Raw genomic sequence first — 19,873 nt, forward strand, 5'->3', positions numbered from 1 at the left:
CACAGCCTATAGCTTCCCTAAACATGACCTAGAAACAAATCAAATAATTCAGCACACATTATTATTTTTATCAAATTATTGCGACATGTTGGACTCTAAACATAGGAACGTCCAAAAATATAGGTCAAGAAATGTAATGGATTTACACAGTCTGTTTCACAGATGAATTGCAAACGTCTTCAAATAACTGTATAAGATGACTGTATTTTGTTTACATTAAGACGTTGTGGCTGTGAACTGGTCTGGTCAGAATGCCGCCTTTTACTCGTTTAATATAGCCATTTACACTAAAGAGGAAATATTTATTATTTTTCTATTATTTCAAAAAATTGTTCTAGAATTTAATTTGCAGAAGGAAAAATGTTAATATTGCGAGCTCATTAAGACGAACCGATGTCATCCCTATCAGTGATTGTAGCGGTCTAGCAAATATTCACTGCTGGTCAGTGTGGGATTTACATTGAGGTTTTATTGTAACATGCTTAAAGGCTCAATACCACCCCTGTTGTAACTGGATAATATGTCCCAATCTTTATTCTGGTCAACAAATTGTACTATTTTACAATATTCCAATTAATTGATGATACAAATTTCATCTTAACACACCTAATTTAAAAAAATTGGAAAAATTCAACTAAATGATTTGAAAAGCCTGACGTAAAGCTTTTCAAGTGTGACTTGGATTTAAAAATATTTTTGAACCCTCTGGACTAGTAAAATAGTATTAAATGGACAGTTTACACAACAGGTAGGACACTAACACATCTAGTACTTAGAATAAGGCTATTTTTTATTTTTTGGAGCTGTCAAGCCAGCAAGAGTGTTATTGTCCCTTTAAGAGTGAATCTTGCGTTTTGACTGGTCAATTAGACACTGTCGATTGGACAATAAAACCCCTCTGTTTTAGTAATTTCTTTTGAAATCCTAAAATAGCATGTTACAATGTCGATAAACATTTCCTGTTTCGCATTTAGAGGGGTGTTATTGTCCAATAGACATGTCCTGAGATCATTAGGACCCAAGACGCGTTAGGACCCCTCTAAATGCGAAACAGGAAGTGTTTATCTCCTAAATGGATATAGTATTAGGACTCAGACGATAGTAATTATTTTAGTGCGAGTTATAAATAGACAATTTTTCCTTAATTTTTTTCTCCCCTCTTCCTGCATTTTGTGGTTGACTTTTTGGTCTAGAATTGGAGAAAAGGAATCAAATTTGCAATTTCATAGCAGTTTTGGGTAATACTAGTGATATTAGAGCGGAGGGATAGGGGGTGTAAAGTGTCTTTCTGCAGAGCAATCATTGTGTCGGAAGTGAGATTTTCACCCCAGTCAACTTCAAATCCCCGTAGCAAAAAATCTAAATGGTCAACCCCCTACAAAATTATGATGAGGAGATTGCCAAATGTGGTCCCCATTGTGCCTATAAAGATTGGAACCAACGGAATGTTGAGCAAAAAGCTACAGCCTGTGATGTTACAGCCATTTAACATTGAAGTCAATGGGCAAATAATTGCTATTCTGAGACCATTACTGGTCACAATCCAACCACTTAATGTGGATTATTTCCCTTAGATCAGATTTGTTTATTAATGCATCTTAAAAATAGTGACACAATGTTGTGACTGACAGAACTTTCGTTTACCTGCAAATATTGTGAGAACAGTTAATCAAACCATATTATATACGATCCATGATCAAACGGTGTTTTTTTGTTTTTTTTAAAAACAAAATGGGATAGGCCATTGGTGCATTAGTCATGCGTGACCCTTAAATGTTCTCTGTGGTTTTATGTCCCGTATCTTGATTAGCTCTAGTTCAGCTCTGAACGTAGTAGGGGCGGATCTAGAGGGGGAGTTTGGGGTCCCCCCCCCCCTGCTCAGCTACATCAATTTTTTTTTGTAAAACAACTTTTTTTGTGAGAAAAGTGTCATAATTGTACTAACAAAATTAATGCTTTGCATCAATAATTAAATTGAATCACAATGTCATCGTATTAATTCATAATAAAAATTGACGTCAAACAGGATGTTGGATTTCTCTGTTTAAAAAGCTCAATGTGTATGTATATACGCCAAAATGACAATAGAGACCATTTATTTCTCAAGCCGAGGGAGGGGGGAGATACATTTTCTCAGGAACCTGGCAAACCCCCTCCTGCAAAAATTCCTGGATCCGCCCCTGCGTAGGTCTCATTACATTCGCCCTTTACGTTCAGGAACTCTCCTATTCAATCCTTGTCGAAACTGGGATCCGCCCCAGTCAATCTTACTGGGCAACTGTTTACTGCTAAACGGTGGGGTGTCAATCCGTGTGAACGCCTGTACAATGTAAAGGAACATCTTAGTAAGAAAATAAGACCTTGCTTACCTCGCTAGTGTCAGTATGAGCGACACAACACGCTGTTAAAAAATACGTCTCCGTCTTGTAACCGACTTGGCGGACTTCATTGAAAGGGTAACGCACAAAGTTACGAACTCGGCCATATAAGATGAAACGAAATTTAGGTAAGCCTAGGAGAAAAAAATTGAAATCTTTGAAAAGTGGAGAATCTTCAGTGATTTATTGCTTTGCCTAGCCAAATTACAATAATTTACAATCAAATTCTTTCAAAAATTCCAATTTTTCCCCCAGGCTTACCTAAATTTCGTTTCATCTTAAATGGCCGAGTTCGTAAATTTGTGCGTTACTCTTTCAATGGAGTCCGCCAAGTCGGCTAGAAGACGGAGACATATTTTTTAACAGCGTGTTGTGTCGCTCATACTGGTCCTAGCGAGGTAGGCAAGGTCTTATTTTCTCACTAAGATGTTCATTTATATTGTTCAGGCGTTCACAGGGACTGACACGCGACCGTTTAGCAGTAAAAAGTTGCCCAATAAAATTGACTGGGAAGCCATTGGAATTTCGACAAGGATTCAATAGGAGAATTCCTGAACGTACAGGCCGAGTGTAATGAGACCTACGTTCAGAGCTGAACTAGATTAGTTCTTGTACTCGACATATATTTAGCTCCGCCTTCATGACTTTAAGACGTCAAAACTATTTCGTTTTAAAATGTCGAGCAAAAGAGATGATTTGTAACCGTTTCACGCCGGATTATATGCTTATTTGTAGTTGGATTTGGCAGAAATTTACAATAATCAATCGTTTGAAGAAAAAAAAGAAAAGAAAATCTTGGTTATTGAAGTACCATCTGAATCTAGAGGCACTCAGAGTCGAGAGGTGATTTTTTTAAAATTTAATTAAACCATAACGCGGTCGTGACAAACAATACAAGCTATAGATATTAGTTTAATTTGATTACATTTTATAGGCCTATCAAATCATGATATTTTTCTTGATTAATAATTTGTATTCGTGAAAAAGTTTATGTCTGTATTTAAAATTAAGATTGTGGTGTAACGGATTTTATGTTAAGATAAATAAAATTAACTAATTAAAAAATTGTAAACAGGCCGACTTCAGCTAACTCTACCGAAGTTAAACTTTTATCCTATAATAAAACTAACCTTATTAATCCTTTCATTTAGTCCCAAATGGTGGCAGCAATAAGAAATTCGAGGTGCACATCGAAATGACTGTACAGGTAGGTATTCATAGCTCTATCAAATCGTGAGCAAAGTAGTAATAGCCCCGTCTTCTTTAGCGCAATCGACAGTAGGACGTTAAAACCCATTTAATTTCTCTATCTTCTATATATATATTTGTGACTGTCGTTTGTCTGTCTGTCTGTTCGGGGTTGGCGGCTACATTAGGTCTTCCCCGAGTCTGAAATTTGGGGTATAGGGGTAGCTCGGACCGGGGAGTAACATAGGCCGTGGCGTTAGTCTACCACTTCCGGTTTCGGAGTTATGACCCCCGAGCGAAGCCGGTCTGTTCGGGGTTGGGGGCTACACTAGGTCTGCCCCGAGTCTGAAATTTGGGGTATAGGGGTAGCTCCGACCGGGGAGTAACATGGGCCAGGTGGCGTTAGTCTACCACTTCCGGTTTCGGAGTTATGACGCCCGAGCGAAGTCTGTCTGTTCGGGGTTGGCGGCTACATCTGCCCCGAGTCTGAAATTTGGGGTATAGGGGTAGCTCGGACCTGGGAGTAACATAGGCCAGGTGGCGTTAGTCTACCACTTCCAGTTTCGGAGTTATGACCCCCGAGCGAAGCCGGTCTGTTCGGGGTTGGCGGCTACACTAGGTCTGCCCCGAGTCTGAAATTTGGGGTATAGGGGTAGCTCGGACCGGGGAGTAACATAGGCCAGGTGGCGTTAGTCTACCAATTCCGGTTTCGGAGTTATGACCCCCGAGCGAAGTCTGTCTGTTCGGGGTTTGCGGCTACACTAGGTCTGCCCCGAGTCTGAAATTTGGGGTATAGGGGTAGCTCGGACCGGGGAGTAACATAGGCCAGGTGGCGTTAGTCTACCACTTCCGGTTTCGGAGTTATGACCCCCGAGCGAAGCCGGGTATCCTGCTAGTTCAGTAATAAAATACAAATTAACATTGACGATTGGATTACTTTTATATCAACATACACACTCTCATACATTCTACAAGGCACAAAATACAATATACAATATTATGTAGACAAAACATAATATTATAATATACAATATTATGTAAACAAAAACGTAATATTATAATATACAATATTATGTAAACAAAAACGTAATATTATAATATACAATATCATGTAAACAAAAACGTAATATTATAATATACAATATCATGTAAACAAAAACGTAATATTATAATATACAATATCATGTAAACAAAAACGTAATATTATAATATACAATATCATGTAAACAAAACATAATATTATAATATACAACATCATGTAAACAAAACATAATATTATAATATACAATATCACGTAAACAAAAACATAGACAGGCGGAAAATAACGGCCCTTCAAAAATCGACTCTGCGGTCGAGGGGGATAGGGAGAATTGTGGTCGATCGGCCTAAAATTGAGTGGACCGAACTGTCCTGAACTGAACCGGGGTTATCTGTGCAGAAATTAAGCACGGGTTATACAGCCTTAAAAATCTACCGGATCGAATCATATGCCCACTGTGACCGTGGCCTGCTGTAAATTATGAAATGTGGGGGTTAGGTATGCCCTGCTTTAAATACTTACAGAAATGATACTGTATACATGTGCATATCGATTGTAATGTGTGATAAAGATAAAAATAACAAAATGAAATGGAAGTTATTGATTAATAATGTAGTGCAGTTTAAAACCCGAGTTGCCAGTCCATAATTCATCAGTTCTAAAATGAACGAGAAGTTGATGCCAGTTATAACGGTACGGGCTGTCAACATGTTTACCACAGTATCTGAAAGACAAAAAGACAGTGGATTTTCATAGTTGATTAATATTAAGAAGTTGTTACGAAGGATCGCTAGTTTCACCCGTATCACCTCAATTTCCACTTCGGTAAGGGAGCGACTTTTATTTCGCTAGCCTTTTCTGGATTTTTTAATGGTTGGATGAAATAATCAGACCAGGCTTCAATCAGTCAAATTGGCAAATTCGACCTTCCGTATCTATTGATGCATGCATGTCAACATTATTGGTCGCCAGCTAGGGTATTTTGTATTACTTACCTTTGCCCAACCTTTTCAAAACCATAAACTTTAAGTTCTAAATAATCACAATTACACCACTGACAATCACCAGCATTGTCTGTATCAAACGCTTCCACATTTATAGATATAGTCGAACCAATGGGACCCTGCAATTAATCCAGAAACTGATAAATAAAATGTAAAATGTTTACTACTTACGGTGATTTTTAGTGATCAGTTAAATATAACCATGGCCACTCGAACGAAAGGCACATTGTGACAAAGTTTAGGAATGAATGAAAGCTAACATTAACATACCTTGATTAACCAATAACAGTTTTCGGTAATAGGATATTCTCCTGGATACCAACTAGATGTTATAGTTCCACGACTATCTGATAAAATAGTTCCTCCACATCCTGATATAGTGAAAACATAATAACAGATTATGAAGAGTAGAATATTTCTGAGTGTAAAGTTGCCAAGGATATAAGAGTACCATAGAACATAAAGGTTATTTAAATTCAAAGTTCATGAATACAAATTGACAAAGCAGTGTGATAAATACTACCAGGATAACGTGCCAATATATATATATAGAAAGAGCAGAAATTAGCTTTAATTGTACGGATAGCCATAATACTGTTCTCTTCGCAAAAGGCAAATTATTGGGGAATGGCGGAATATGTTTTATTCTCGAATTACTTCCCCTTTTTACAATTTTGACTTTATTCAAATTACTGGTTCCATACGCTTGATTTAGAAGTTCTTGTATGACTTACAATGTCGACAGCCTAGTCATGTGTGTTCCTAGTCCATTGTTAGGGTGCCCACAATATATAAATATCTCCAAATATCTCGACAATTACACCACAATATCTATATATACGTGTACACCAAGCCTTAAATCTGTTTCAAACATTTATAGTCACTAAATAAACGGTCATGTTGTACTTAATAAGCTATGACCATTTAATCATCCATAAATAATACACTGAAAAATGGTTCCGATTGTCATCCATAACATCCGAGCACATGTAATTAAGAAATAGGTTACATGCCCTTGTTTTGAAAGTAGTCTCGCTTAACCAGTCTACCGAACATTCTACGTTTGATCAACAGGCCGGGATAATTAAGACTACTTTTTTACGAAACATAACCGAAAGCTGGAACAAAAAATTGAATTTAGAAACACGCACGTTGGGCAACTCAACAATTGTTTAAAGAACCTTGTAAAAGTAAAATGAAAATACGGCTAGTATCTGTAACAAAATACTCTTTAACTTTCATCAAATTAAACGGTCATTTAGGTGCTTAGAACTTTATGACCTCAGCTGATTTTTGATAATATATGATATTGACTTTTCAACTCTGTATAAACTTCTCTTAAGGCACGGACTGACGATGATCTAATTAAACATGGAATTAATCCCATATGTCATTTACAAACTACATATTATGATCTGTACACACGTTCCGCTTTACTTCAAAGGATATACGTACTGGTCAGTAAGCATGCCGTGACGAGATAAAAGAGACAATTGCATGCATGACCATGTGTCCGAATGTATATAACGAGGAGTTTGCTGACAGTTAGGCAGTCAACTAAAGACGACTACAAACAGGCGGAGAAGAGAGGCTTGGACGAGTGCATGGACTCACCCGAGTTAGCCGCTGCCTTGGCAGAGGGGCAGAATGGTGGATTTAATATTGTTAGATGTTTTACTATCGTAGTCTAGTACCTGTATATAGTTTAAGTAACTGTATTGCTGTTGTAATTATGTAGATGTGTTATATTCTGTTCCCGTTGTAAATAAATGCTGTATTTACTAAACTGATCTCTGTTATCACTAAAATAGTGTTACAGTTATCTGGTTTTGGTGCATCGACCGGCGATCTCCATACGAAATTAGTACCCACAGTATCTGTTATGATGCATCGACCGGCGGTTTCCATATGAAATCAGTATCTATATGCAGGACTGAATTGTTTATCTGTGAAACCGTGGGTGACGGACGGACGCGAGCCAGCGTCTCACCCACTGAGCCACCGTGATCCCCTCGAGATAAGCCACTGAAGCGTGTACATTCGCCGTGTCGAGACCACTTTCTGTACGGAAAATTTGGGGTGCACGGGTCACCCTGCCATTGTTATGTGTGCCCATCCTGCACTTACTATTACAGTGCATCCCACGTTTCCACATCAAAGGCCCTGTATATAAGACGATTTTAGTTCCGTTGCCACAAACCGTTAAAGAGAAACGCGAAGGGAAGTATAAAGCAGGCCCGTTGAAAGTTATTACCTGTATGCGAAGTTTCAAGTTCATTACAAGCTTCCCCAATAAATCCTTCCGGACAAATACATTCACAGCTGGGACCCTGGTAGCCTTCGTTGTTACATTGTCTAGGTTCACAGTGAGCTTAACAATAGAAAAAGAAGATACTTGGTTAAAATCATTTAGTAAAATTACTGTCACGAAAGTCCAATAGGCTTAAGTTGTTCATCAGTCGACTCGATGCGTATATATTATTCTTTAAAAAAAAAAAGAGCAGCGGATATTCAGAAACAATACAAAACTGCGGAAATGCACTGCTGTTTTTATTAGAGGTGACCAGTCCATGTTAATAACAGGCCAATTGCCTACATGTGAACATAAACAGTTCACATGGGCGGCTTATCTGACGGCCCCATTTCACTCGCAAAGAGATACACTGTCAAAAGTGAAAATGGCATGCGTCGTGGCATGCTCCTAATCAACCGTCCAATCACGATTTGGGGCAATCTGACCCACACCTCTTGCAGTGCCACGGCCAATTCTCGCAGTGATGTCGGTTGACGTTGACGTCGACGAACATGTCTCCCGATCAAACTAAAGCAAAGATACGCTAAACAGTAAATCTTATGCAAGAATCGGTAGGAAAGCAAACATGGATAGGATAAACCAGCAAGCGGCAGTTTTCACCAACCCTTCCATGTAGTGTCAAATTTGACAATCAACCCCTCCCACGTATATGTCGCTATTGCGTGTCGCACATGCAGTTCGGTGGTTCTGTTGGGGCAATAAGTTCTTCATCTGTGAACATACTCTCAAAGTATGTCAAGTGTCCATGACCATTTATCATATCACAACCTACGTATTTGTATTTCAATATCCCCTGAAATTTTTTTTTTAGCAAATATCAAAGGAAAAAATGGTATATCAAATAACGACTGAATGACCCATTAATGAAATTGTATACCTGTCATTATAGTTGTCATGAGATATATTTTAAAACATACCATTACAATCATATATGTCATTGATTAGGCGTAAATCAAGGAAACTTGGAGCATCTCGTTGGCCGATTGTCATCTGGATATGAGGATCGTGTGTCTTCACGGTTATGTGTCCATTCTTGGTGTAAGCCTGTAAACAAGAATTATTCTAATTTCACTAAATATGATACTCTATGTGTACTTTAGGAGTGAGAATTCGTCGTTTATGTATTGTTTCTCTAAATGTGTCAATTAGTGTTGCATATTGACATATTTGTGTCGTTTCTTGGGTGGGTCACCTTGATTTCATTAAAGATACATTATGGGAGATTAGATAAAGAGCTGTTAATTCTCACTATAATAGTTAAAAACTAGATCATGCAAAGGGAATTTGCTGAAAATTTCAGTCAAATTGATCCACTCTGAACCGAGATTGTATCTAGTTTTTAACTATTATAGCGAGAACTGACAGCTCTTTATCTTAATTATACATAATACATCTTTAAGAAATATGTTGATCTCTCGTTATTGTACAAACCATGAACAAAACCCAGTACTTTTCCACAGATAATGCTTTTTAACACGTGTTACTGAAGTAATTAGTATATATCTTTATATACACCATAAATCCAACCCACAAACTTGTGACAGGAGATATTTATAATAACATCCGATAAAAAACACGATATTGCCATCTGCATCTACAGATGTCTTAATTGTAAGATTAGAGTAAGAAAATACGAAAATTATACTAGGCTATATCTAAAATGGGTTTTTGTAAAATTGTATTCGTCAGAGTTTGTGCTAATGATCACAATGACATCTATACAGATCCAATGCAGGTGTGTAGTAGCGTAAACCAGTCAATTAACACTGTTTATAAAGTTGCTAAATAAGGCTAGCTCAATATTTAAGGTTGTGATTTTGGACGGATTGAATCACAACGTAAATCGAGACTACGGTAATCTTGAAACTTCGCTCAGAATGTGAAGTAACTTGACTAAAACTTTCAATATTTGTGTCTGTCTGTGTGTGTGTGTATGTGGGGCGGGGGCGAATGGTTAGCGCGTGCGCGTTTTATCATAAAGTCTGTCATTGAGTCAACTGGCGTGGTTTCGATTCCCCAGCTGTTCGTGATAAGGTGTACGGTCGCCAGTACAACATCGTGGGTTTCCCCCGGGTCCTCCGGTCTCCTCACACTGCTGAAGACCACTGCACGCAAGAGATATTGAAATAAAATTGAACCATATGTTAATTCCGAAATGACCTAGTTTGTGTCGGGTGGACGTTACCCCCCCCCCCCTCTCTCTCTCTCTCTCTCCAAAAACATGGAATTGTACGATTTTAACCAAGTTTCTTACCGTGGAACTATAATGCATGATAGAGCCAAAGTCGTAAGGTTCGCCGTATGTCGTAATTGTACCATCGGGATATTTATCAAAATCATGTGTCCTCGATGGTATTATATTATTAAATACAATCTCTACATTACCATCACGGTCAGGTCTAGATTGTTCATGAACAAATCCAAGAGTGTGTCCTAGTTCGTGTATGATTGATCCTTTCTGAAAATTAGCAAAAAGTTACATTAATGACAAACATGTGTAGTGACCCATCTTCCAGGGATCAATCTAAAACAGTGTTTCATTTGACAGGTTAGACATATCCCCGTGTACGGAATTGCTAAGTGATATTTGAACGCTATTTCGGCTTGTAAGTGTATCCCAAATCACAGCATTACCAAGGGTCTTCGACATTACCAACCCGAATTATTGGTCCATTTCAATCAATATGGATATTGCCGTCTTATCGTTAAAATATGGGCTGTTAATATCATATATTTAAGACACATCTAACAGCAGTACACGCCGGTGTGCCGGTCTATGCTCCCGCGTGCGATTTGTAATAAACGTCATTGCGAAGTGAAATGCAAAACCGTACTTCCGATGGTTAGATTTATTTCAATTGCACACTTGCAAATTTCGTCATAGGTCACGATATGTAAACAGGGCTAGCGCTAACCCAAACCCTATCCCAAGGCCTAGCCCTAAGCCTTAGCCTAGCCCTAACCCACAATCCTCGGTAACAACCATGTGCCCTAACCCTGTGACCTTGGGGAAATGTGTGCATGTGAAATAGATCTAGCCTACTTCAAATATATATTGTACTTACCAAGCGTCATTCGGAAAACCCCGACAGACTCAATCCGGTACTCTACATCTAGCCTCTATAGAAGACCAAATGGGACAATATTCACGATTCTTGTTTCTACATTCCAGTTTGAACATTTTAGACACGGACGCAACATTCTAAACTAATGATTCTTGTTTCTACATTCTTATGTCAACATTTCATGCACAAAATCAACATTTTAAACAAAAAATTGACTTTATGTTTCATTTTCGGCGTTTTATCGGTAACTTTTATATATCATTAAATATTAAAATTAAAAACTAATTTCTAAATTTTACACGACAAAGAAATCATTTCATTGGTGTCTGAAAGTATCTAAAAAAGTATATGGAAATTAAACTCTTATGAAAATATTTTCTACGTTTCAAAAAGTCTTGAAGTTAAAATCTTGAAATGAAAATGTCCAGAAAAATATAATAAATTATCAACATTATTATACCAGAGGGCGTTAGCGTATGTGTACAACTTTGATACAAACTATAGATTTATCATCCATTTTTGCCACATTCGAAACACGCGTAGGTCTAATTTGCAAACACTATCCTATAGTTATAGTTAATAGTAAACAAATAACAGTGAATAGACTCCATTTAAAAACAGCATTATCATCCATTTTTGCCATATTCGAAACACATGTAAACATATGAAAAAGTAAACAAATAACAGCGAATATGTAAGAAAGGCCTTTGTCCTAATTTTTCTAGCTTTTTAAATTATAGAAGTTATTTGTATTGTTATTATATCTCGAGCTTAATTTCTGTTTCATGCAACTAATTACTGTAAACACAACAGGGGCCCACTTCCACTCGTGGACAAGTCTACTTTTGATTTCTAATCTATAGTCTGTATCAAAGTTGTACACATACGCTAACGCCCTCTGGTGTAATAATGTTGATAATTCATTATATTTTTCTGGACATTTTCATTTCAAGATTTTAACTTCAAGACTTTTTGAAACGTAGAAAATATTTTCATAAGAGTTCAAATTCCAGATTTTTTTTAGATACTTTCAGAAACTAATGAATTGATTTCTTTGTCGTGTAAAATTAAAAAAAAAATTTTTAATTTTAATATTTAATGATATATAAAAGTTACCGATAAAACGCCGAAAATGAAACATAAAATCAATTTTTTGTTTAAAATCTTGATTTTGTGCATGAAATGTTGACATAAGAATGTAGAAACCAGAATCATTAGTTTAGAATGTTACGTTCGTGTCTAAAATGTTCAAACTGGAATGTAGGAACAAGAATCATGAATATTGTCCCATTTGGTCTTCCATAAGCCTCGGCTATATGAGAGCTAGATGTAGGAAACTTGAGTCTGCCGAGGTGTGCCGAACATGAAACAAGCGCGAGGACTGCGCATTAAGTTTTAATTGCCCGCGTATTTCTACTTAAAAATTACAAGTTCTAAAACATGAGTGTAAATCAGTTTATATACATTCATTTTAATTAGATTCCAAAGAATAGAGATTTATCTCCTTTGCTGCATTATTAAAATAGATGATGTACAATATTATTAACATTATTTAATTTCGCGTGTAAATTACCAACTTGTGTTTATATACAATTATCATGACATATTTGTTTACATTTGACACAGAAGCTTCCCTTTGGTTTGGATCTAATAACTTCGTTTAGTTTCACATGTTTACGAACTTGTGTTTATTTACAATTATCATGACATATTTGTTTACATTTGTTTGATCTAAGAACATTGATTGAAAAAAGAAAACACACACTAAGGAAAAACAAGGCTTTGAATGGCTCTCAATAGCTGAAAACCAGTTTCAGATAGCTCCACATCGCCAAGTAGTATGAAAAGATAATGTAAGAAATTTTAATCCTTTCAAGTGCATATGGGTGAAACTTATTTTTTTCCACAAATCCTAAGGTATTCTCTTTTTAAAACAACAACAATAAAACACTACGCCTATTCCCAATCTCATTTAGATATTCTGAACAACATATTTGTTTATGAAAAAAGTGTGGGTGGTCTTTGACCAGAATTTTCCTTTAAAAGGGCAGCGAAAATGTTTATATTAAATAACAGTTAATATACCTACCCTGCATCTACCTATTGTTATATTTTGACCACCAGGTACCTTGCCCACGCTAGTTATACAACTAAAATTAGAAAACATAAAACATAATCTGTTCGTTATTTGTAATCGTATATACAATTATAGAACTTTCATGGGACAATTATATATTACTTTGCCCAATTAATGTCCTAATCACGTAGATCCACAGGCTCCATAATTCACCCGATAACGGATAATTTTCTAGCACGTTATTCCACAAGTCATTATAGACTTCCCATTTATGACGCCAGCTACACTTAAAGCATTAGTCCAAGATATACTTTATGGATCAAACGGGCTAATTCAGATAGAAATATTCTTTAAAACTTTTTCATGTTAGTTATTTCAACTACCCGAAGATCTGTGAGTGATACTTTTTGGGAGAAATAATACAATTTGAATAACCGTGTTTTTATACCTATCGAAATTTCCGATGGTAAGTTATCGCCGCGATTATCAAGTCACTCACATTCCTGAAATATGAAATCCCTTCAATAAGTTATGTAGCTTCGTTAAGAAAATCTAACAACTATTCCCGAACCGCATATTATGGTAGCGGAGCCTCGGTAGGAAGTTGACTGGCTAACCTGGAGGGCGCGTGTTCGATCACTGCATTGGTCGCGAAAGTTCATCGGGATTTTACGGCGTAGTTCCCCTTGTCAGTGGTGCCGGACAGAAGGCCATGCACGGGACAACGTATATCCGTTCGGATGGGACGAAAACCGAGGTCCCGTGTACACATTGGCATGCACGTTAAAGATCTCTTGGCGAGATGGAATTCGATATAAGAGTAGGCCCTAGCGCTGCTGTCCGGGCAAAATTTCCCTTATAGCACACTGTATGGCGTATGCCATTCTTTATAACCCAGTCGGAGCAAAACAGTAGGACGTTAGACCCCATTTCATTTCCTATTACGGTAAATTATTTTCAATAGTAATTTACATCAGTATCTAGATGTGATAATTTTGAATATTTAGGATTTCTATCCATTAATATCGACCCCAAGAGCTTATTCTCTGTCTTCTGTTACGTTGACCCTTTAAGTGAATTTTACTTACTCTTCACCATGCGAAATGAATACTGAATCAGTATGACCAAGTTGAGCAGATAACGGTGGTGTTGAGTACCGAAATTCTACACATGTATCCCGTTCCCAAACATACATGGCATCAGTTACCCATTGTCTGTGATATGATGCTGAAACAACCAAATGTGAATAGATTTCAACTAGGATTTCACTCTTTCGATTTGACGTAATTTACAATAGAATTACATCACATAAGTACAAATAAGATTTGTTTTTAATTCTAGTAGGCCCAGTCGTCGCTGAGATAAGCCGTTTTAAATGTCAGGTTACGAGTTATATAGACTGCATATTGATTATTGCTGCTCATGGATTTAACGAAAAATGGCGAGGCGTGCCTTATTCTAAGGTCAAACCAATTCAATTTTTAGCTCTTCGAGGTTTTCATAAATAAACCAATCAACTTTTTAGTAAAAATTTCAAAACTTACGTCTTTGGAACTAAAACCTTTTGAGAAGATCAAATAAGTAAATTATTATTTTTCCCGGAGGAATTTGAACAGATCTTCTCCAAGACATTGCCCCTTTAAAATGTTATTCGTGAACTTACATAGAGTTGGGTCTAGTGTATAAGGGACGATCCCATACGGCCAGTATCGTCGGTAATCTGCTATGGCTTTCCTCTTCCATAAATGTCGTGGAGCGCCATGTGTTAGAGTTTCAAATTCAATGTATCGCTTCTGATTTGGTGTAAGGCGCATATCAAATTCTTGAGTGTCATTTCGGTCGTTGAATTCTTCATCTGGTTTGGGTAAACCTTTAGCTGACTGTCTCTGTAATACTGCTAATGGGTCTTCACTGTTTGGTTTATTGACAGATATCTGTAGAATCCGATATTTATAAAAAAAAAATTAGATATAATGAAAACAATCTTTCAGTGGAATAGTAGTCGTTCGTGTGCACATTGGCGAGCACGTAAAAGAAGCCTTGATATTTGGATTTCGATATAAGAATAGCCCAGTCGGTGCAGAACAGTGGGACGTTAAGCCCCATTCCATTTCATTCAGTGGAATAGTAAATCTCAAGAAAATCTTAGCAAGAAACTTTTTTCCGCATTACATTGTTTTGCAGTTATCCATTGTTTATCAATTTGGGCCCACCGAAAATCGGTATAAGTAGAATATATTATGGCCACAGATCACCAACGATTTCCTCATTGACTTTAATGTTAATTCTCGCCTCTTAGACCGGCTCTAACTTTTTGTCAAATTTTCGTTGGGTCGAACGCTTTCTACCACCGATGGAGCAACGTGTAGCAACCCCTTGTCTACAAGCACGTATGAGGTTCATCATGAAATACTTGAGATACACAAGCTGGAAGTAGAGACCACTCAACATGCAATTTTCCGCCCTACATTTCAACCCAACCAACCTCTTAACTCTTGTATCCTTCCGCCCCAAAATCATGAATATTTACCAAAACCAGGCAGAATATGTATATTCAAACCATTTCTTTCAATTCTACACCAAAAAGCCAACAGAGGGGGGGGGGGGGGAGAAAAATGGGGAGAAGACTAAAAATAGCTTAAAAATAACTGGTGAGCTGTGTCTATATTAAATATATTGCCAAAGACAGTAGAGCATCTATAAGTTAATATTCCTTTTCATACTCTTGACAGAATAACAATTAGTCAATTTTCACCGTAATGGTTTTGCTTTGAGAATCCGTTTTCAGGAAATAACTATCTAGTATCAGGTCTAGAATTTTTCAGCGTCAGCCAATAATTATAAAATCGTATTTCCATTATCAACGGCATATTGGTAGTGATAATATAAAAGAAAGAAACAAAAGACGTTAGCGGTTATAATTAGACATTGCTATATAATTGATAAATTACCCAACAAGGTTGATATTTATAACTTCCTAACGAATCTGAAAATCAAAGTTTAGTTATCGAAACCTCATATTGTGCTTATCAGATGTAACATAACAACGTCGTTGATAATCGTCAATATATCAAGTTTAGTTTAGTTATTAGAATCTGATATTGTACGATTATTAGCTTTAAAATGACATTGTTTAAAACTGGTGAATCAAACATGTGATTCTACATTGCAATATTTAACTGGATGCACTTTTGTGTAAATGCATTGAACAGCGTTTTTGTCAAACGATTTCTTTTGAAAAATGGAGATAGTTGAAAAATGGAGATAGTCCACACCCAGTTTTCATCTATATTCCAACGAAATCTTGACAATGAACATAACCGCAAATGAAATGCCTCCAAAATCAGACAAAATTAGTCATTTTATTCTTAACTAATGTGTAGAGTAACCCGGCTTACGAATCGGCGGTTTGATTAACAGTTCTGGAACTGTTTTCTTTAACATTTATATTGTTTCTTAAACCAAATCCTCACAACCTGAAACCCGAATATTGTCTCTTTTTTTCTGCATGTTGGAAAGTATCATTTAATTCATCCTAAGCTATTAGAATTGTATGAATGTTAGTAACTGTTTTAACGGGAGAAGAATTAACACAGGTACCTCTTCTACTAGGAGCCGAGGTAGGTCAGTGAGTAAGACAATGGATCGCTAACCAGGAGGGGCCTGGTTTTGATCCAGGTGGTGGCCTAGAAAGTTCCTCGGGATTTTCCGGCTTAATTTCTCCGTGTAGGATGTTTGACCTCCCAAGGAACAGCGTCTAGTCATTCAGATGGGAAGAAAGACCAAGATCCTGTGCACATAAAAGAATCCATGAAAAGTAGGCCATAGAGTAAAATTTCCCTTATAGCACACTCCGTGGCATATGCCCATTTTCATTAACCCGGTTGCTTACAGAAAAGTAGAACGTTTAATCCCATTTAATTTCCTCTCCTGCTTTTGTAAACTTATGTAATATTTGATAGAAATAAAATATAGTTTAAACCAATTGTCCTTTTGTCGAGCGCTTAACCCGGTCACAGCCATGTGGCGGAAGTAAAAAGAACCTTGGTAAATAAATGATATACAATAAGTTCGTGATAGTTAGATTGTAACACGTACATATTAGTTAAAAATGTAGCTTCCAGGTTGAATAGATGGCCTATGTTAATCTTAGACTTAACACATGTCTAACAAATAGGCCAAGATTTGCATTGTACAAATAAAATGTCTTTAAACATTTTCAACAACATGCTATAAAACCCTTTGAATATTTGTCCTTTGATCCTAACGTATATGGGAGCCATTGAGTAAGACATTGGCTCGCTAGCGGAGAAAGTTCATCGGGATTTTCCGCCGTGGTACCTCCTTTTCAGTAGTGCAATACCAAGGGACTGGCAAAAGACAACGTATAGTCTTTCGGATGGGACAAAAAACAGAGGTCCGGTGTACACGTAAAGGATCCTTTGACACTTGGAATTCGATATAAGACCAGCCCGTTCCCGTTAGCCCAGTCTGAGCAGATCAGTAGGATTTCAGTTCATTTCCTAACGAAGGTTGTGTAGCTAAAACACAGAACTCGCAACCTAATGCCCCGATTCGCCAAGCCCGGGTCCCACTTGCTTGTCCGATATGGCGCATGTGCGTTTGATCATGAGGTCTGTCATTGAGTCAAATGACGTGATTTCGATTCCCCGCTTGTACGTGACAAGGAGTAGGGCCGCCTGTCCAACCTCGTGGGTTTTCTCAGAGTTCTCCGGATTCCCCCACCTATTAAAGAAAATTGAACCATATGTTAGTCTCGAAATGACCTAGTTTGTGTGAGCGAAGTTAAACTCTCTACTATGTTAACTTCGCTCAGAATAAAGTAATTTAAATGAAATTTTCAATATATTCATTTTTCAGTGTCTATTTTTGAATAATTCTTACATAATGCATTTTTAAGAATGGTAAAACTATTTCTACAACGAGATTACTTGTTTGTTTATATAAGTTAATTAAAAATGCAAACTGTGCATTATCTATTTCAACCCAAAGTTCATTTACAAATTGGATACGGATGCTAAAAAATGGATTAGCTGAAAAGATAATGTCAAAAATAATGTCACTGTTTATTCTAGATTACTGTGTCATGGCTAACATTTGACTAACATTAGAATAATCCCTTTTAAAGCTGGAAATTCATTTGTAAATATATTATGGATAGACTATGCTTTAAGTTACAAATGACAATTCAGCTAATTACACTTCGACTTTCATGTGTCTATCATACCTGGGTGGCTCAGTGGTTAAGGCGCCCGGGTCTCTTTGTGTGTTGTGCAGAGCGGAGGACCTAATTAGCAAACAGCGTCCAGTGGTCGACATGCACGTAAAAGAGATATCTTGACAGTCCGAGCACCCCCCTCCCCCAGCCCACTATCTCTCATATGCGTATGCGCGTGTTAATTAGCCAGGTTGGTGAAGAACAATATCTCTTTAAACCCCATCTCGTTTGATTTCATTTCAAATCTTCAAGGGAATTGGTGACACGACCCTGTATTTTATGTCATTTATGCATGCCTGCGTGACATTGGCATGTAACGTCACTGCCCAAATGCTCATCTGATATAGGGGTCCTTTTGTTTTACAAAACAAACTCCTTAAATCATGTATTCGTTATATTGATATACTATATGTTGTGTGAGTTTTTGAAAATAAGGCCCATTCTACCATTTTGTGTTGAAAACTATTCCAGGGATCATACATAAACATTCTGTCGCCACAATCAGCAGGAAACCAATGTCTTGGATGCCATTGTATTTCTGCCATTTTGTATGGGCAGTAATTTGTTGAAAATTTTGGAAACTTTTCGGCTATCGTAATATGTTTAACAGTCTGGCATATACAAGACTAAGGATAAATTGGCCTGTCAAGAATAATAATTGTCAACGGTGATTTGTTGACGATAGTTGGAAATCTGCCTATGTTTCCCCACACTGGCAAATATTCGCCAGCAGTTAATAATCGGCTGCAAATAACCGTTGTCATCTGCTGGCTGGCCGTTCTTGCTACAATAGTTCAAAAATAGATAATAAAAATTACTTTATTCTGATAGAAGTTATGGGGTTTTAAAACGTCTGGATTGTCAGTTCTTTTATTGAGTGACGTCCATTTTAACCAATTTTATGGCGCGGATTATAGAAATATATCAATGGCGCGGATGCTCTAATCGATTTAAAACTCGACCATTCGATGGTTTAGAGCATTGATTATTAGTTTGCCATGTGAATAAATGCCTAAATAATAATTTACATAATATTTTAAGCCAGAAACACGTCATTATCTCATACATAACGTATCTTTAAATAGATTGGAAGAAAACATGAAAATCTTACCTGGAGCGGTATTCCTGGAACTTTGTAAAACAAAAATGATATAAAAACGAACACAATATATTGAGCCATGGAAAAGTTAAATATGATAAGGAAGCACAAGTACAGAAGTGAGACTGAAATATAAACTGGTATGATTTGGCATTTATATAAGCGACACAAAATTCAGCCTGGAGACATCGGATAACCTTTAAGTCGGATTAACACAAAACAATAACAGAGCTTAAAGATGTACTGATTTTTAAAATAACACAAGCTTTTGTGATTGCGAAGGACAGACAACTTATGGATGACGCTATATAACACATATGTCAAAGTTGTGATGTCAGATGTCCTAATGTACTTTCGTCCCGTAGTTTTTCCATCGGACGGTGAACATCGAACGTTTTTGCAAAGCTCGTGCCACACGGTCAATCGGTAGGATTGCTAGACTGATGTCTCGTATGGAAATAAAAATATAT

The 19,873-nt window shown here is 37.0% G+C and overlaps 1 protein-coding gene across 1 annotated transcript; it reads right to left on the reverse strand.

The window, feature by feature from the left end:
• Positions 1–4,487: 4,487 nt before the first annotated feature.
• On the reverse strand, positions 4,488–19,532 carry LOC126823821 (blastula protease 10). Its single transcript, XM_050552841.2, has 10 exons — positions 19,416–19,532; positions 14,729–14,999; positions 14,154–14,292; positions 13,078–13,138; positions 10,178–10,381; positions 8,841–8,967; positions 7,864–7,980; positions 5,880–5,980; positions 5,601–5,728; positions 4,488–5,329 (listed from the first exon to the last, which is right to left on the reverse strand). The coding sequence occupies exons 1-10, from the start codon at positions 19,482–19,484 to the stop codon at positions 5,203–5,205; spliced, it is 1,344 nt and encodes a 447-aa protein (XP_050408798.1). The 5' UTR covers positions 19,485–19,532; the 3' UTR covers positions 4,488–5,202.
• Between the last annotated feature and the right edge of the window lie 341 nt (positions 19,533–19,873).

This window comes from Patella vulgata, chromosome 6, assembly GCF_932274485.2.
Source record: "Patella vulgata chromosome 6, xgPatVulg1.2, whole genome shotgun sequence".
Classification (NCBI taxonomy): domain Eukaryota; kingdom Metazoa; phylum Mollusca; class Gastropoda; family Patellidae; genus Patella; species Patella vulgata.